The following is a 19273-nucleotide window of genomic DNA, read 5'->3' as shown; positions in this document are numbered from 1 at the left end:
TGAAGACTCAGCAGCTTGCAAAGGGAAGTGGTTTGATAGCACGCAGAAGGGCACCCCCCACTCCTCCCCCTCCACCCCCCCCCCCCCCCGTGGTAGGTGTGATGAGGCAGGAAGGTGATTTTGAATGGCCTTGGCAGACTGATGTGAGGAGCTTTCAGTAGCTGAGAGCAGACCGGAAGTGATTGAAGGAGAGAGGGTTCAAATAAATGCCACGTAGCCAGGAGAGAGCTGAGCCGCACATACAGGCCTCAGGAACAATCAGCCCTTTGGCCAGTGGGGCACCGCACTGCCCCCACGCACTGCAACTACGTGCAACGTGGATTTGTAAGGCAGGTTCTGCAGATGAAGGTGTTTGCCTAGTGCTTGATCTTCGTATAGATATGAATGGGTACCATAAGTCAAGAGGATGTAGCAGGAAGTGGTCTTCGTGCTGGTCTTCGTGCTGCTCCTATACATCTTTTCTAAGTGCCAGGAAGTTGGTTCTGCAGAGGGCAGGATCTTGCACTTGTGTAAGTGCCTGATGTTAACAGGAGGACTTGGGAGCAGAAGGAATAGAGTGAGCCTTCAGGGGCTGGCAATGCTCCCAGCTATCTGCCTGTACTTCCCCAAAGCACTAACAGCTTCTACAACCACAGCGAGGATGCAGACAGTTGCCTCAGGCTGTCTGGTTCAGTAAAAGCTCCTTCCAGCTCTGGTTCAGTAAAAGCTCCTTCCAGCCAGGGAGGTTAAAACAGGGCTTATTGCAAAGAGAACAGTGAGTTGAGGTCCCTTGGTATCTGCCCTTGCTGCCAAGAGACAGCACAGGCCATTTCATCACCCCTCCAGCAGTGCAGGTTGCTGCTCACCACAGGTTGCCCTTCAGCCTGTTTCCTTACCCTGTGGTAGAGCAGCTCAGTGCTTTCTCAGAGCTTTTCCCTTTCTCCAGCCACCACCTCATTGCTTTTCCCCTTGGTAGCATTAACAAAGAGTCTCTAGTGCTGGAATACAGAGCGCTTGCTGTCCTCTTCAAAAGAGCACCGGCACTGTGGGAAGAGATGGGAGCCGTGGTGTCGGTGACCTTTTTCCATTTCTGGATGCGGAGGTACTGCTCGTGCTTGTAAGGTCTCTGCTGGGAACCTATGCAAAGGGAAGAGAGCTGGAACATCCGGACCAGCACTTAGGGGATCTTGTGGCAAGGCTGTAGGGTTGTTGGAGAGGGTGGGCAAAGAACAAAGCAGGGCTGAGTGGGACGTGTCATGCCATTGTTCAAAAGCACTGTTAGTGCCCAGCGTTAAAACGGCTGCTGTGTTTCACCTCAGTCATAGAAGTACTGGATGGGGCGGGGAGGGGAAGGGATGAGAAAGTGCTTTCCAGGGGTGTTTTTGTGTGCGTTCATATTATTTTATTAATAGCTGCTACTCAGATGATGTCTCCTTTCAATATTGGAGAGTAGGTGTGAGGAGGAGGAGACGAATGTTGGGTTGAGCTGCTCCTGCATCATGCTCCAAAAGCAGATCCTGAGCTTGCCAGCAGCAGCCTTACAGAATTAACCCCCTTTGGCCTGTTTTTTAGCTTAAAAGCCACTGACCCCCTTGTAAACTTCTGCCCAGCCCCTTTAGATGCAAGGGTGCAAGAACTGACCTTCACAGTAATGCCTTTACTGATGGAGAAGGTGTAAGTCAAACCCCCAGCGTTCCTCTGGATGGCCAAGGGCTGCTGCAACAGAGGCAATTGGACCGGTGGCAGAGGGCTTTGGGGCCTTTCAAAGGAGGCCTGTCTGTGCTGCAGGAGCTGTTGGCGTCTCAGCACTGTGGAAGGAGACTGGTGCAATGAGTAAGCAACGCAGGCCTGGCCTCTTGTTTTCCCTTGCCCGTCACGAACACTCCAGCTATCCTCTCCCCCTCCTGTGTCCCACGGGAAAAGCAGCCGTTCTGAGTGTGCTCCCCACTCTTAAGAGTGACAGACCCAGCCCTACAGGGAGAAATGAGCTCCCTATTTGCCCTCACCTTCCCTAAGCAGAGGCATGGAGGGAAAGCGGAGGGATCCTGCAGCCAATTCCAGGCACTTTGAGGAAACCAAAAGGTATCAGTTACATGACAGCTGTACCTTAAGATGGGCCTACCGCAACCTTCACAGTATGCACGCCATCTAGCAAGGGTTATAGGGCTTCTGAAGCAGAACAGGGGTGTCCGTACGACAATCCTACCAGGGGGTCTGTGAGCACTCTCGGGTGACCTCTGCAGCCAGGCTTTCCGGAAGGCAGCCCAGTATGGCAGGAGGCTGCTGAGGACTGAGTCGCACAGCTCATCAAACAGCCCTGGAGGCGGCAGAGGCACATCCTTGAGCAGGGCGCGCTCAATCGTCTGCACAGCCCTCTCCAGCTTCTCTGTGTCCACGGCCAACTGCAGGATCAGCCAAAAGACATGCTCAAGCTGGGGAGAATCACTTTGCGACACCCAAATGCCATGGGGGATGAGGCTAGTCCTGAGCAGCCCAGCTGTCTCCAGGCCAGTTTGGCCTCCACTGCTGCATCAGCAGCTGCTTGGATTTCTTAGAAGTGAAGTGCAACAGCCCAGGACGCTACCCCAGATTAAGCCAACAAGCAAGGGGGTCTGCTTACTGCTGTTCATTGTAGCGTCTCATCCAGAGGGAAATGGCCCTCTTGCCCCACCCTACTAACTGCTGCCATATAGAGAGCAAAGCAAGACCCTCTTTTCTGCGCACCCTTCTTCCGCCACTAGCTTGATCAACAGAGGTCTCTCCAGCAAGCCTCATCCCCTGTCACCCCCTCTGCCCCTGCCTGAGGCATACCTGCAGTTTGGGCTCTAACTGGGAGAGGAGGAAGCAGTCCCGGATCACCCGAACCTTCCTCCGCAGGAAGGCCCTGTTGGGACCGCTGCGATGGGCATTCTTGAACTTCTGCACCTCCAGCTGGAACCGCAGGCCATTTTCCAGCATGGCAGGTCCGTGCACTTGCAGGTGGTTGAGGAAATGGAGCATCTCCAGGGTTGGCCAGCCCTTGGCAGCAGCCTGAAGGGAGCGACTGAGAGTGGCTTTGTCATCCAGGTTGGGCTGGGCCGTAGCAACTGATGTGACCTTGGCTTCCCTCTTTGTGAGGTGTTTGACGGCCGCTTTGGAAGCCAGTGTGTGCAGAAGAGGCTCAAGACTGGACCAGCCATCTCCCTGGATCTGGGAGGGCTTCACACCATGCCTGCTCAATCCCTTGTTCACCTCAGCCCAGAATTGCTCAAAAGCTGGGGCAACATGTGAAAATAAGGCCCCTTGGATTTCTTCCAGGCTTGAGTTGCTCACTGCTCCCCGGGTCATCTCTGCTTTCAGCCTCTTCTTTAGCTCTACAGGGAGCTGAGGACTGTCTGGCCCCATCCCTTGCTGCTTCCAGAGATCCAGGAGTGTCCGTGTGTGGCTGAGTCGCTTCCCGTCCTCTGAGGCTGAGAGGCACAACTGCAGTGTCTGCAGCAGATCCAGGACCCTCTGCACACAGGAAAGCTGTATCTCTTCCACTGCCTTCCTATAAACCCTAAAAACTACTTGGTTAGTGAGCAGGGCTGCAGCCTGCTGCCATGGCACTGGCTCTTCTCCTCCCCTGGGCACGGCAGTGCTAGGGGAACTTTCCAGTTTGGACTGCATTTTTTTTCTCCTTTGCTGCTCCTGGCCTTCCTGGGCATGAAATTCAGTATTTCCTTTGCTCTTTCTGAGTCTGCAAGGATTTAAGTGGGTCAGCAATGAGGTCACAGCATAACCAAGTCATGATCTTATTTGATCTCATGAGATCAGTAGCACTAACACTGCTCTGTAATTGAAGGAAAAAAAATGTCTCAGCCTACCAAAGAGTAGCTTTGTGGAGACAACTGTGTTGCCCGTATGACCCCAGGTTGGTACTATGGGTTGCTGCACTTACAGAAATGCTGTTTTTTGGGACCTAGTCATGCCGGACTATTCCTGATTCTAGGAAACAGCGTTTCACGCTGTTCTCCTGGCCGAATCCCAGTCCAAAGAGTTGCATCCTACCTTCCCCTTTTCCTGCCACAGAAGGGGAACACGTTCACGTCCCATGCTACAGACGCAATAGCTGCCACGTTTCTGGCTGAAACCGTCTACTTTTCAGTGACAAGTAAAGCGATGCAGGGCTTGGGGGAACAAGACATAAGTTTTAAATATAGTTCTCTGACTAAAACAGCAACCTGCCTTCTCTTTTATTCATCAGGGATCTAAAGAGCAAGCAGTACCCTGGACACACATTTACAAGTCCAAACAGCAAAGACTGTGCACACGCACAGAAAGGACGGTGGGAAGCAGGAACCTAATTAAGAGATGATGGGTTTTTTGCTGTGAACAGGTGCTGTCAAGTTGGCAACAGCTCTCTAAGTCCAGATGGACCCCTGAGGTCCTTTAAGGGCATGTGCAATGCAGGACTTGCCAGCCTGAATCTCAAGCAGCTACCTGACTTTGGCAAAAGGGAAACAGAAAGGACATACTTGTGCCTTCTTGCCTTCTTTGCTTCATGAGCTTTGCTCTTGGTAGCCTGGGCTTCAGTGTGAGAGACAGGCACGCAGCATCTGCAAGACAGGGGCCATGAGCAAGTGGAGCATGTGTGTCAGCAAGGGCCTTCTCCCAAGCATGCCTACCAGTCAGAATTACTTTCCTGGTGCAATGTAAAGGGGGGATTGATTAAAAGCCAACATAATTGCCCCATCCCATCAGGAGCTGTGGCCAGCTGGCAGCGAAGAGCGAGTGCCAGTTCTGAAGGAATTCCTCACCCTGCCAAGGTGAGGAACCTCACCCACCCTCACCTTGCAGCCTTGCCCCGCTGCAAGAGCTGTACAGATGGGCCGAGAGCTCAGGCTCTGCAGGAGCTCTGTGAGTAACCCCTGAGGCAATCCCAGCTCTCTCTAGGTGCTCCCCATGCCACCCAGCACGGGGCATGCTGCCTTGGGGAACCGCGGTGCCGCACCCCATGTTCTTTAGGACTCACTCCCGGAAGGTGGTGATCTCATAGTGGCAGTAGCAGAGCCAAGCCACGTGGAGGATGGTAAACACACGCTGAGCCACAGGCTCAAAAAGCATGGGGCCCCGCGGTCCACGGCAGCAGCTGAGCATGTCTTGGAGCTGCTGAATGTAAGGCAGCATGTCAGAGCTGAGTCCTGCAGGGAGGAGAAAGTATCTTGGAGGTTGGCTCCAGAGGCTGTCTGCAAGCAGAAAGGTCAGGAGGGGCTCTGGGAAGCTCTTTCTGTCCATGGGGACTAGCACTCCTCCAGTGCATGCCAGAAACCTGGTTCCCACATAACACAAAAGAAGGTCCCACAGGCACTACCTCACATCAGCAGGACATAACCCAGTACATCCAGGAGCTAAAGACTTCCACTTGCCATGTGCCAACATGCCATAAGCCTCCATCGTTCCCCCTGCAACCCTGGCTGTGCCAATGCCAAATCCAGCTGTGGGGCCTTACCAGCATTGCGGGGAGCACCAGGTGCCAGGTATGTGTGGAAGATGTGCCAGGCCGCATGGTGCCACTGCGTCTCATCCGCCTGCTGCTCCCACGCCAGCCAGTGCTGTTCCAGCGCCTGCCACAGCAGCAGGCTCTGGACTGTCTGAGCATCGGCATACCTGGGGGTGGGGGGAAGCAGGAAAGCAGTGAAGTTGGTGACCCTGGCCTGTCTCCTCAGGAGTAGCTGATGGGGGCAGAGCCACCCTGCCTGCTCAAGGACTTCACAGAGAGAAACAACACGACCAAGGTTGCCCCTGGGAGCCCTGGCTGTTGCAGCCAGAGGGGTGCAGCAGCAAATCCCAGCAGTGCAGCTGCTCCCCAGGCTGCTTGGGGTACCAGGAAGAGGCAGGGGCGCAAGACGGCCTCACCTGGTCAGGTAGTAAAGGAAGCCTCCACCATCCCTCAGGTCACACTGCAGTGCACGGAGGATGCGGGAGGTCCAGGGTGTCTTGGGAATGTGCCACGGGATGCTCGGCTGCCAGCATGGCTCCCCGCTGCCTCTCCCACTCCCTGCAGAGCGCCGAACCTGCGTCAAACACACAGCCCAGCATGGCTCTACTGGCAGCATGCCTTCAGTGAAAGATGCACCCGGGAAAACAGGAGAGCTCTACCTACAGGCATGGCTCGAGACCAAGCTTAGTGGGAGGGGAAATAACCAGTGATAAAACCCAGCAACCGTTAACAGTCATCCGCAGCCAGAGCCCAGGATGTCTCAAATGGCAGAGGGAGAGTGGAAGTCATATTTTTGGCTCTTCTCACCCATGCTCTTTTCCTTCTCCAACCTCTCCCAAGCCCTCCCAGTCCCTGCGGATCCTTGGGGGTGGATCAGCTTGCATTTCCTCCCTATTATCTAATGGCAAATCCCTGAAGCGGGGGCTGAATAGTAAGCCCTAGGCTAGCAAAGCACTGAGGGAACCAGAGAGTGTGTTGATACTATTTTAACTGAACTCTTGCCCCCAGTGTGGCTTCAGCCTCTCACCTCTGCAGGCTCCTGCGTAGCTATCAGCCCTGGATTCGGCCACCCACTCAACAAAGATACCTACGCAAAACCAGCCTGTGCTTCTGTCCACAGTATCCCCATGTTGGTCTCCCACAGGAGGAAGAAGCTCAAATACCTGCAGTGAAGGCAGGAAGGTGGCAGGCAGGGAAGTCTTGGGCTTCTGGCCGGGCTTGGGTGCCAGCCTACAACAGAGGCAAACTAAACCGGGGAGAACATCTGACTTCTTCAAACATTTCTTTCTTTTCTTTCTTTCTTTTTTTTAATCGTGAAAGGGGAAAATTGGGCCAGAGGGAAATGATGGGACTGAATGATTCATGCAGTGAGTCAGGGAGGAAGGAGAGGGAGGAAGCCAAGCCATCTCCTTCTAGGGAAGACGGCTCTCCCTCACGTGCTCTCCTAACCCCTGTAACCCTCTGCTGCCATGAGGGAGAAAGCTGCTGAGTCCTGGGCAGAGGTGGGTCTGAGTCCCATCTTCCTTGCCCATGGCCTCTGTGGTCGGCGAGGGGATGAGAAGCACTGTAGCCCAATGCAAGCTGCGGTTTGTCCAGTACCACAAGGAACCCCAGCCCTCCCGCAGCAGACACACATCAGCACTACACAGGGTCCCGACCTGAGGCATGCAGCTCGCCAACGGTGGATGAGGAACCTGGGAACCCAGTAGGAGCGCAGGCGCCTCAGGGCATCGTACTGGGTCCTGCTGAGGATGGCAAACGTCTCTGGGGCTCTGCCCTGGGTCTCGTATGGCTGTTGACACCAGGAAAGAGAGGAGAACAGGGAGCCACGGCTGCGTAGCCTGCCGGGCTTGGGCAACCAGGCATCAGGAGGGCCCTTCCTGACGTTAGTCATCACTCTGGGCTGTGACCACTGCCTCCACCAGTTCAGAGGCCAGGGATTGCTGGGGGAAAATCCTAGTGCCCGGCTCCTGCCCACCACCCTTGCAGGGACTGCAGTAACAATGCCAGCAGCCTGGACACCACGCTGGCCCTGGGCACCACAGCAGTACAAGGTAGGGCTGGTTTCAGGGCTAGGGAAGGCAGCCCCATGCCGGGGCTCCCTTATCCCCACCAGTGGCCACAGGGTGCCACGCAGAGCCGCAGCACCAGCCACCCATGTGGAGGGGCAGGAAAACCTCCCCAGGCCCCACTATTCACCAGGCTGCTGGGAAACAGGTTCAGCGCATACTTCTCCTGAATGTGCCTGGGGGAAGAAAAACAAGACTGAGCCCAGAGGGTAAGGCACAGGGCTGGCCCCAGCACATGGACCACAGCCCCCATGTGCTCTGGAAGGAGCAGTACCATCCCTCTGGACACCTACACTTACCGCAGGAGGTCTGTGCGGAAGAGCTGAGCCTCCTGGTTGGTGGCATTGGCCTCTAGGCATCGGGTGCACTCCTTGAAATCCTCGCAGTCCAGCCACAGGTGAAGGAGCCGGAGCCCCAGGGTGCCATGGAGAAACTCCTGGAAGGTGTCCATGCCCGCCTTCTGCAGTGTAGGTGGTAGTGAGGGGGTGCCAAGCTCCAGGGCCCTCCTGCGAGCTCCTTGAGCAGCCTGGCTGGCCCTGAGGGGTTTTTGGGGAGCAGCAAGGCATCTGAGGGCTGGCACCCCACTGCCACGGGGTGACCAGATGCAGCCCCTCCACCATGTCACTCTTGTGGTCGCTGCCACAGCACTGGGCAGCTTGGCTGGAGTCCCCCCCCAGCCCTCAGCCCAGAGGGCTCAACTTCTTCTCCCCACATCAGCTGCCTGCAGGAGCTCGGAGGTTCCCGAGCATATATACCTTTAGGGAAACCCCTGGCTTTAAGAATGTCTTTGGGAGTCTCTGTGACTTGTTTCCCCTGTTAGATGCAAGTCTCAGCCACCCTTGCAATGCCATACCAACTCCACCTTCTCCGTATGCTTCATGTCTGGCTGGCAGAGTCCTGGGGACCCCACTGAGGTTTTCTCCAGGGGCAAGGCTGACAATACCCCATCGCCTCAGCCCCACATGCCTCACCGTGCCCAGAACATCCTCCTTCAGGCGCTGCAGGACAGGCGTGGGGAGGTCCCCAAGGAGCCAGGATTCCTCTTCCCCCTCAGAGTCACTCGCCTCGGCCACGTCCAGCTGCAGCCCAGTACTGGCTCCTGAGGACAGCTCCCTGTCACACCTGCCATGGGAAGAAAGGACACAGCCAGGGGCACTGCTGGAGCAGGAGAGACTCCCAGTATCACCTGGACATGGCCTGGCTGGAAGCACCACATTTCCCAGCTCTTCCCACATCGCTGCCCAGTTTGCATACTGGCCTTGCCCTATCCCACCGCCCACCCAAAAGCTCTCTTTGCAGGAGTGGCTCTGCACTACTTCCTGCTGGGCTCTCCTCCCCACCACAGTGGGAAAACTGCCCTGGAGGCTTGCAGGACAGTCCATCGCAAAGCAGCTACCAGAAATAGGAGAGTAACCTTCAATTAAAGAGCAAATACCATGCCCCAAGTGTCGGCAACATAGCCTGCTGGGAGCCCAAGAGCATGACAGCCCTTGCTCCTGGTATCGCACACGCCACATACTCACAACATGTATCACATTGATGTCAGCACATACGTGCATCAATGCTTCTGCATGAAAGGCCACCTACATCTTGCTACTTGGATTTTTTTTGTTTTTAACAGAGTTTTTAAAAAAGAGCAGATTGTATTCAGTCTTGTGTTCTGATCCCCAGATCCTGGGGTTGCAGACAGTCCAACCTCCGGCACACCCCAATGTAATGTATTTCCCATTATTTGGTACAGGAGGGTCCCCAAGGGAAGTCATGCAATGCCCAGCAGCATCACACTGGACAGATCTAAAGTAATAGTTCTTGCTAAAGCCAAAGAAGGATCAAGACCTGGCACAAGACTTAAAGGGCCAAGCCCAGAGCAGGACAGACGATTAAATTACATGCTCTCTTTCCCATAAGCGCACAGCCCCTGAATATTGGACAAGTCATGGACTAAGAGATGGAGGCATCTCCTTCCTCGCCTCCACCGAGCTCCCCAGGCCTGTTGTCCCCACTGTGTGCCACCTCACAGCCCACCACCAAATGGCTAGGACCCCATCCTCCATCCTCAGGAAGCAGTGTACAGCCACCGCTAGCTCTCAGGGCCAATTTCAGCTCAGCCCCTGGCACACTACGATTTGACATGGCCACTCACGCTGAGACTCTCCTATGTAACACGCACTGACCCTTTTAGTCCTTACCCGCCTAGGTGAGAGGCAGTGCCCTCACCGTGAGGGGCAGCTCTGCTCAGGCCTTCTGCATCGCCAGCACGGGTCCAACTGATCGGGGGTCCTCCTGTTGCCATGACACCAGGAATATTAGAAATAAGTCCAAATCTTGCAGAATATATCCCTAGCTCTGGTGGCTAAAGCTCCCCTGTGACTACCTCCCAGATGCAGGAGGCTGTAGTCACTGGAGGAGTAACCTCCTGCAATTGAAACCAGAAGTAAAACCCACCCTATACCCCACCGAGCTCTTCCTCATTCTGTAAAGTTTCCTCTGCCCACAGCATCTGTGATTGTGCTGTTGATGGCAAGATTGCTTCCCCAGATACACAATGCAGCTACTTCTGGGGCAGAGCACAGCAGCTGTTTGACAGCCATGCAACACAGGGGCTCAGGGCAGGAAGCGCCCCAAAATGCTGTCCTCCAACACTGCTACAGAGGGCATCAGGGAGGCAGGATGCGCCACTGGAGCGCGGCCAGGATGCCACAGTGAGTATGCTGATTCTTGGCAAAGCTGCTATGAGATATCCTACAGTTACAGAAGAAGGCCAGAAACTTTGCTTTACATGTCCTGCTGGTGATGGTAGCCCCTCTCCTCCAAGCAGGACCGAGCTGCTCTGAACACCGTGTCCCAGAAAGCGTGGCTGCCCAGGTAGCAAACTCTCAGAGGGGCTTCTAGCACATGCACAGAGGCTGGCACGCATCTCTGCCCACCTCTCTGGGCACATGGCAATCTCACCACAGGGCCATCCAGCGCTGAAGCTGGAGAGGAGGGCCCAGCACTGCAATTTGTTTGGCCACGCTGCAGAAGGAGCCTGCCCCAGGCCCATGGAAGTGAGGGCCTCCGAGGAGGGCTTCCTGGGCAAGGAGTCAGGAACATCTGAAAGGTAGTCTGTAAGGAGAGATCAGAGGGAAAGTTTGTCAGGAGAATCTGTGTCAAGGTGGAGAGGGGACTGGAAAGCCCCAGGGGCCAGGCAGACCCAGAACTACCTGAATCCCACCCCTGCAGAAGCTGGTAGCCAGCAGCAGAGCAGGAGCAACGAACACAAGCTGGGCTTCTCCAGCTCTGCGCAAGCCAGTACCATGAGGGCCACCCCCAACCTGTGTCTCAGGGACATCCCCAAGACTCCTGGCATTGCTTGCAGGCCTGTATTTCGCATGGTTCTTGAAGCCAGTAGGAAGATCCAAGCTGCATGTTGCCTGCCCATGGTGTATGTGTATTACCAGCCAGTATCGCTGCCCTGGGATGAGCAGAGGCTGAGGTCCGCTGCCAAATGGCGTGGCTAGATGGTCACCTCTTACAAATTGCCTCACTGATGCCCCTCCCTAAGCGGCAGTTGCTGAAGGAGATATTGTCAGCCAAGCCAGTGCGTCCCCCCGTCAGCGAAACCCGCAGGGAAGGAGTCTTGTACCACGAGCGGCCAGACTGTGCCATGGGTGGGAGAGGGGGCATGCGTGCCTGGTGAGCACAGCGCAGCACTGCGGAGGTGGGCTCGGAGAGGGTCAGTGGGCTGGGCAGAGAACTGGCACGGTTGGGGCATTTGCATCCTTCCGGATGTCTTTTGACGTTTCTGCTCTGCAACGGGCTTTAAATGTGGCAGAGCCCCCAAGCAGGCATCCTGCATTTAGGCAGACCCACGGCTGGAGCGGGGAGACCGTGGGGCAGCTGCACAGGCACTCACCTAGACGGGCTGGGGTGCTGCGGGTCCACCTCAGAGGCCTCGGCAGCTCACAGCTGGGGATCCCCGTCGGCCACCTCGGTGCCGAGGGGCGACTGGGGAGGCTGGAGACAGTGGTGCCGTTGGACTGTCGGCTGCACCCGCGAACCCCGTGCCGGCTCCCTGCAGGGCCTTCAGCCAGCGGGCGGATCAGCAGCTTTGCCAGCTTGTATTCCAGGTACAGGGCTGTCCTGGAGCCGGACAGGCCATCGGGGAGGGTGCCACGTGCAGCCCCGAAACAGGGACTCAGCAGTGATGCCCACCCCACCACCACCACCAAGGACAGTCACACGCTCGAAGGTGTCACAGCACGGCGAGGGGGCAAGTGCAAAGCCAGAGGCTTGGGCCACACCAGTGGGGGGCTGCGGGGCAGGAGCAAGGGGCAGGGGCAGAGCTGGGGGGGCCGGGGCCAGGCTGGCAGGGGCCACGGGGCAGCAGTGAGGGGCAGGGGCAGAGCTGGGAGGGGAAGAGTAGGAAGCGAAACACCTCTCAGGACAGCAATACCTGACCCGCACCGGCTCACCCCAAGGTACTTATTTAATAAGTATGTGATCTTAGCAAATTTCGTGATTTTCTTCCCCTTACAGCCAAGCTTCCCAACACAGGCCTTCAGCTTTCCAAAAGGGACAGCTTCATCACTGCTCCCTAACCCCCACCACCGCCTCCTCCTGACCCACAGGCTGCCCCAGGTCTTGGCATCAGGCTCAGAAAGGCAGTCTGGAGCCCAAAAAGCATCAAGGTGTGTACACACACACGCACACACACACAGACCTTTGGAACAGCTGGGCACGCTCCCTTATCAGCCAGCCCAGGCTCCTTTCCCTCTCTTCGTCCGTCGCCCCGTAGCGAGGGGAGCAGGCACTCGCCTGGGCTGAGCCAGGCAATTCTTGGGGAAAGTCTCGCAGCTCACGCAGCTGCCCCCTCAGCCGGTCGTATCGCAGTCGCAGAGGGAAGGCCTGCACCGACAGCGCCTCTCGTCAGCCCCGGGAGCAGCACCCTGCGGCCACCGGCAGCCTGCAGCAGGGCCCGCCTGTGCCGGGGCTGCTTGCGAGGGTGCTGCAATGGGTGGACCAAACTAGTCCCAGCTCGGCCCCCTGCCCTGCACCCCTGACGCCAAGCCCGGGGCGGATAGGTCTGTCTGAGGACACAGGTGTAACCATGAGCGTGGCAGGCTGAGGGCTAGCTCTGCTCTCCCACGCCGCGGCGCCCAGGGTACCGCCTGCGGGCTGGAGAGGTGAGGAGGAGGGGGAGCAGCTGCAGCCACAGGGAGCAGGAGGAGGGGAACTCACAGGCAACGCCAGGAAGGCATTGAAATACTCCAGGAAGAGGTCATCATAGGTCAGGAGCTCCTCTAGATCTGCAGTGAGAGACAGAGAGGCTGGGGGGCTTGAGGGCAGCCAGGACGGCACCAAGCACTGCCATCCCTCTGTTCCCCAGGGAGCTTCACCCCGCTCAGGTCTCCTGAGAGGGGAGCCCCGGGCAGGCTCCCTCTGGGCACACGTGCAGGTCAGGAGGCCTCAGGAGCATCGAGGCCCAGCTTCACAGTATTTGCTGGGCAGACATCCTCAGTGGGATGTCTCAACTCCTCCACCAAACTGCCAGCTGCATGTACCACTGGGCTTGGGGTGGGACAGGACAGGATGGGACGGGACGGGACGGGATGGGACAGGACGGTCTGAGGTCCAGACCTGTCTGCTCTGGAAAGCATATGAGCAGTCCCAGACCCAGAAGTGCTGTAGACTGATGTCAGCTCCTAAGCCAGCAATGCCCAGCGTTGGTTCGTCCCCTACACCTCATAGCTGTTTGGTAGCACACCAAGTGAAACGTTTGGGAGGTCTCAGCTCAGTTCTCAAACATCATGGGAGGTCCCACAGTCTAAGCAAAGGGGCTGAAAAATGTGGAGGCAGGTTGCCATCGTCTCCTGCTCCTGTGGGACCAAGCAGCCTGAGGCAAAGCTGGCCCTGCATGCACTCTTTCTGTGGCAAAATGGAGGCTCCCCGGGCAAATTTTCTGTGTCCAACCCTCCTGCCAGGATTTTGCCCCTGGGGACTGACCTGCTGGGGGGGACGGCGCTCTGGTTCCTTCCTCCGTAGCAGCCATGGTGGGCCAGGCAGCTCCCAGGGAAGCTGGACTCCTGCTGCTCCCTGCAACCTGTGTTTACATTGCTCTTGCTTACCAGGAAGGTATGTACAGTTGGTGGCAACTGAGTCACCAGGTGGGGCAGGACCCACTGGTTGCTTCCTCTGCTCTGTGCATCCTGCCCGCACAGCGCCTGTAGGAATGCATCAGTCACATGTGAGGTGACCTGCCCAGCCCTCAGCTCTCTACAGTCAGCAAGGCAAGTTAAAGATAGCAGCTCTCTCTTTCCCGGGCTTCCTTCATGGACTGGTGCTGCTCAGCTGATCTGTTTGACTCTTCTCCCACCAGCACAGCAGCGTTCATCTCTGCCGAAGGCAAAAGAAGGGACTTTCTGCAGCGCAGGACCCCAAAATCCAGCTGTCACTGTGTCCCCTGCCCAGCAATGCAAAGTTATCCTGAAGTGCCATGGGGTGAAAAGAGGCAGAGTCCCCCTGGTTTCCATCAAGGCAAAGCACAAATAGCACAAGGAGTCTGCACGTTTCAAATCTAAGCATGAATGTGAGTGTGTGTGTGTGCATGCCCATCCCTGGACCAAGCACAGACACACCAGAAGGATGGGGCAGCTCGTGACACTGGTGGGTTTTAGAGCATTAAGCTAGAAGCTAGAGTCAGAGTACAGACTCACCTGCCTGTCTGCTCTAAAACCCACCAGCGTCACCAGCTGCCCCATCCCTCTGGTGTGTCTGTGCTCGATCCAGCTGGGCAAACCTCCTCAGCAGGTCTCTGCCAAGAGCAGGATGAGTCTGCAGGAGTGATCTGCAAACTAAGTGTGGGTCTTGCTAGCGGTGGGAACCAACTTTAAGCTAAATGCACGCTGCTGCTTAGCCAAAGACATCTCTGCTCCCAAATCACCTTTAAAAGCTTGGTTGTGTCCCATCATTGATGACTCTCCAAGCAGCAATGAAAGCTGAGTCAGAGACCCACCTTCAGCCTGGCCCTGGTCTGCAGGGTGCCTTAAGGGTGGGCTTCACACCAGCACTTAAAAAGAGAGATGGAGTGAGCCCAGGATCAAGGCTGGAGCTTAGCTGCCAGGCACAGCCCAGATGCTGCTGCTACCCGCGATGTACAGAGCCAGAGGTGAGAGGAGGCGTCCCCCAAGTAGCGGGGCCCCCATTGTGCTGAGGGGCACGTCCACCCTGCCGCCCAGCAGCTGTGCCACATCCCCACTGGCACAGACAGCTCGGAGGACACAGGAGAGCTGCGAGGAACAACTAGCCACCCCTGCATGACCACGGAGTAGCAAGGCACTGCTGCTTAGGCAAGTGGAGGGCAAGTGGAGGTCAAGGTTTTTAAGCAGCAGGTTAGTCAAGCCCAGAGGCTGAAGGCAACAAGTGTGTGGCAGTAGCATGCACTGAGATAGTCATGCGTCATTCCTGTGCACATGTGTTCGCACACAACCCAGAAACTCGCATATCCACACACACCTCTTGCTCACGCGCACACACAGAGGCAACGCTCGTGCTCCCACCAGCTCTTATTTTCACACAGCCCTCCCACACGCAGACTCACCGCTCACACAGCGGCTTGACGCACACGGAGCAGCACACACGCTCGTGTAGTACTTGCACACACAAGGTGAGAGTCCTGAACCCACAGACACAGCCTATCTGTGCCTCTGTCCCCCACGTAGCAGCTCCAGTGGTCCCACTGCAGGCTCACGCAAGGGCTGCCTGGGCCCCAGCTGCTTCACGGACACACAAATTGCAGGCATGACTCAGGAGTGCTCTCCATATGGTTGGTGCACTGTTTTAATCCCATTGGCTTAGGAACTTAAACTGTATTTAAAAACAGCTCTATTAGTTTCCTCAAAGAGTTTTGTTCCTTTCCTGTCTTGGGCTAAGCTGATACCAGTACCCACACAAGACAGCTGCAGTAATTTAACCAAACAGCTTTCCCGGCTCCGTGTCTCAGGTCAGCTGGAGCACTGGCTGCATAAAGGTGGCATCAGCAGCTGGTGGGGCTCTGGCTGCTGCTCTCTGATTCTACGTTTGCTCCAGTGCTTGCTCCTTGCTCAGGGAAGGAGAAGGACCAGCCAGCCACTGACTCACCAAGGAGGCCAAACCCCCCGAGACCAGCTCAGGGACAGGGGAGGGCTTGGCTGGTGCTAGTGCTGGTGGCCGCTCTCACCTTATACCTCACTGCTTCAGCTAGCTCCAAAAGCTCCTCCAGGGAGAAGACCGTGGGCTCTGCACTAGAGGCGTTCTAGCTAAGGAAGAGGCAGTGTTGAGGGTGTGCAGGGCAGGACAGCATCAGTCTCTGGTGCAGGTCACCCTCCAGCCCTGCTGCACTCTCCCTGGACCAGAGAAGCTCTGCCCTGGACAGATCAGCCCTCGGCTCTGGTGGAGCATCGTTGGGGCACTCACTGGGAAGGACCAGGCTTATGCCGAAGCAGAATGCAGTACTCGGTGCTGAACCAAGAGCCGAGGAGGCAGGAAAGGCATTTCACAGGGAATCCCGGCAGCTTGCCTTTGCAGCATGTCCTTCACGGGCAGCCAGTTCGCTGTGTGAGAGCGATCGCGCTTTGCAGTCAGCTCATGAGCTTGAATTACAGCTGGCGTTTCTGTGCCACTTGCTGAGAGGAGCAATTTACTTGGCTGCAACACAAACTCCTCTCTCCTCTTGAAAGTGCTGGGAAAACCCCTGGGGATGAGAGAAGGGCTCCTCTCCTGCCCCATTCTCCCCTCCCCAGCACCACTGCCACCCTCCCCAGCACCTCGGGGAGCACCCTGCCGCTCAGACCACCTTCCTGACTGGGGCAAAGCCCACCAGAGGGAAACTGAGGTTTGAGCTTCTATGGGTTTCTGTGTGAGTCCCACTGCCTTTCTGGGCCTTAGTCTACCAATAAGTTAGGAGGCTTTCCCCATGCACTGCTGTGGTCCTCAGCGATGGGTGAAGTGCCTGTGTTGTTGTCGCAGAGGGTGGCTTTGCTGGGCCCCTGTGAGCACCCTGGGAAGCTCACAGTGCTGCTTCTCATCTGGGAGGCCCACAGCATTGCCAGGAGATGATGGGTAATATGGATAAAGCAGATCAGCAGCGCCTTGCTACTCCCTGCCAGATGTGGGAGCTCCAGACACTGCTCGGCAGTGAGTTGGAAATGAGATTGTTGCAGTTGCTTCCAAAGCGTAGTTTTTCAAACAGCCAAGGCAGAAGTAGTGCAGTCCACCAGCAAGGGCTTGCACAGCCTGGCCTGCTACACCAGTGGTCAGCTCACACCCTGGGCCTCCACACCCAGATCCACCATCCAGTGAGCCAGGCACTGCTTTGTTTGGCCTGCTCTGCAGAGACACTCACCCTGCAGTCATACAGCCAGAGCAGGACCCCTGGCAAGAAAGCGAGCACAGCCACCCCTATGACCAGCCCCAGGCATCAGGTTCTGCCACCCCTCTGCATTAGTGTGCAATGTCTCCCCTGAGACTGGAAAGGGGATACAAGGAGCCCCTACCTGTTAGGGACTGCTGTGGGTGAGTCCAAAAGGAGCTGTCTCCTCTGGGTCTGTACTGCACCTAGTGCCTCCATCTACCTCTTGCAATCCCTGCTGCTGGAGGGCTTTGGGATGAGCTGTGAAGTCCTATGCTACCATTTATGACTCCCATGGAGGTTGTGAACCTCAAAGTCCTGCTGCAATTCCAGTCCAAATCCCTTCCTGCGATTTCAGCTGGCTGTGAGATCCCTCTACCTGAGCTATTACTATCATATATTTTGTTCTTTCAAATGGCTGTGACAGTCCACCCTGAGCCTGCTGCCAAGGTCCCTAAGGCTACACGGACACCAGGTTACTACTCTAGTCCTCAGTCAAGATTGCCCCATCTCCTTCCAGTCCGTGCCCAGCCTTTCATTTTACTCATTTCCCTATTGTTTTGCATCAGAGGTTGCATGGGTCTGAGCTCCAGGAACAGGAGGATAAATCTGACTCTACATAGACCTTCTTTTCACATGGTAAGAAATTATTTACACTTGGGTTGGGATTTGCTGCTCTACTAATTTTGTTGTCTCCTCGTTTGCCCATTTGTCCCACATTTGAGATGCTGTTCCCTCCCTCCCTCCCTCCCTCCTTCCCTCACTCCCTCTGCGTGTGTGTTTCTTTCCTCCCTCCTCCTCACATTTGGCCCGGTTAGGCAGGTGCAAGAAGAAGACACACAAGGAAGATAATCCATCAACTCAAATATCACTGAGTTTTACGGAGACGGAGGGAAAGAGATGCAAAACTAAATGACCTTTAAAACAACTGAGTTCTTAGGTTCCCTCCCCCATCTAGGAGCTGTTCTTGTGCTCTGCTGTAACCTTCTCTTCTCTGTCCCAGCATTTATTTATAAGCACTATCAATAATTAAGAAGCTGCCTGCCTGCCTGCCTGCTTTCCTCGGCTGCAGTGTTGACAGAGGCATCTCTGACATTTCCTGGCTCCCCCTGGCTGCTTTGCTCATTTAGGCTTTTAATTTTCTTCCTGCGTCTTGTTAGAAACATAGCAATCACCGACCTGGAACGGACCAAAGGTCTGTCAAGTCTCCCCTTGCCAGAAAAGCTCCCCACAGCCTGCTAGTTGCACCCGACAGAAGCGGCCTGCGACCTGTGTGCTCGCACCCTGCAGCAGCAGCAGCAGCGCAGCACAGTTTGTCTAGGGTTTCCCTGCTGAACGGCATCACTTCTCCCTGGCAGAGCCAGTTTCCGATAGAAGAGACACTCTCTTGCTCTGGGTCAGGCTGGGACGTGCGGCTGCTGGTCTTGTAATACCCACACCCTCCGTGCAGCTCTGCTGTGGCTCTGCAGCCGTTCTAGTCCCGTGGCCTGCCTCGGACACCTCATAGTTCAGAGAAAGGCACTAGCAGCCTGGTAGATGCTCTTCCCCCTCTGACTTTGTGTCACAAGGGCCTTCCTGGTGCCCCGCCTGTGTCTCAGCAGGACAGGGGAGCTATGAGGAAGGGCGCGCTAGATAGCCAGGAAGGGGCTCTTGTCACCTGCAGCCCTGCTGTGGCCCCGAGGCTCACGCAGGGCAGTTTGGCTTGTCCACATCTAAAGGCCAGGGAGCTCCGCACACAGGTCGCTTGTTGCTGAGGTCATCATGGCTGTGGCTGTTCGCAGGGAGCAAGCAAGGGCTCTGCCACCTGGGCCCCTGCCTCCGGCAGTGGGGGCTCACCACGACTCCCGTCCTGTGCCTGGGCACCCAGCCACCGGCACACAGTGAGGCAGATGGAAGAAGGAGAGACATGACAAGCAGCGCAGCCAAAAAGCACAGCTAGGGAGGGTGAGTTAGTCCCTAACAGGCTGAGCCTTATGGTAAAGGGTGAAGGGTACACGTGAGCTTAGAAATTAGGGATCCTCTCCTACCCACCACAGCCATGAGCAGCTAGAAAGGTGGAAAGAGGTGGAAGGTTTAAAATCAGCCTGGAGGAGGCACCACAGGGAACAACCCTGCTGTGGCCCTCAGAAAAACCCCTCATCCCTCAGAGAGTCTGGGGATGGTGCTCTGAAGACCAGCCTCACCCTGGAGACAGGCTATGCAGAGAGAGTGCAGGCCAAGCCTGGCACATCCCCGACACTTTGGAAGTCCTTGGGAATACGCCTCTTGGGTTCAAAGACACCCTGCAGCCATCAGGCAAGATCTGGCCCTTGAACAAACCCTCAGTCATGCTGTTTCCAGGCAGCTCTGCTCAGTAGCTGCAAGCAGAGCAGGTAGCATCCCAGGCTGAGCCCCAGT

General features: G+C 56.3%; 1 protein-coding gene across 3 annotated transcripts in view; it reads right to left on the bottom strand.

The window, feature by feature from the left end:
• Positions 1-104: 104 nt before the first annotated feature.
• The window catches only part of LOC104151703 (regulator of G-protein signaling 22-like), a 53704-nt gene continuing 34535 nt past the window's right edge, over positions 105-19273 (bottom strand). Inside the window, exons 2-20 of one of the 3 annotated variants that reach the window (XM_009686703.2) lie at positions 13495-13591; positions 12730-12797; positions 12212-12396; positions 11405-11631; positions 10462-10614; positions 9699-9792; positions 8481-8631; positions 7809-7969; positions 7640-7685; positions 7099-7232; positions 6532-6670; positions 5857-6014; positions 5450-5607; positions 4973-5141; positions 4476-4556; positions 2791-3697; positions 2186-2381; positions 1621-1787; positions 105-1116 (exon numbers count right to left, since the gene is read on the bottom strand). In XM_009686703.2, the coding sequence (XP_009684998.2) occupies positions 1006-1116; positions 1621-1787; positions 2186-2381; positions 2791-3697; positions 4476-4556; positions 4973-5141; positions 5450-5607; positions 5857-6014; positions 6532-6670; positions 7099-7232; positions 7640-7685; positions 7809-7969; positions 8481-8631; positions 9699-9792; positions 10462-10614; positions 11405-11631; positions 12212-12396; positions 12730-12797; positions 13495-13540 (3351 nt within the window). In that variant the 5' untranslated portion in view covers positions 13541-13591 and the 3' untranslated portion in view covers positions 105-1005. Of the gene's footprint in view, positions 1117-1620; positions 2382-2790; positions 3698-4475; positions 4557-4972; positions 5142-5449; positions 5608-5856; positions 6015-6531; positions 6671-7098; positions 7233-7639; positions 7686-7808; positions 7970-8480; positions 9793-9883; positions 9905-10288; positions 10307-10461; positions 10615-11404; positions 11632-12211; positions 12397-12729; positions 12798-13494; positions 13592-19273 lie in introns of those variants that run through there. The other 2 variants (XM_068939526.1, XM_068939525.1) reach the window with 2 other exon arrangements.

This window comes from Struthio camelus, chromosome 3 (genome assembly GCF_040807025.1).
Source record: "Struthio camelus isolate bStrCam1 chromosome 3, bStrCam1.hap1, whole genome shotgun sequence".
NCBI classification, from domain to species: domain Eukaryota; kingdom Metazoa; phylum Chordata; class Aves; order Struthioniformes; family Struthionidae; genus Struthio; species Struthio camelus.
Note: the sequence above shows the minus strand (reverse complement) of the source record. Positions and strands in the feature narration are given on the sequence as shown.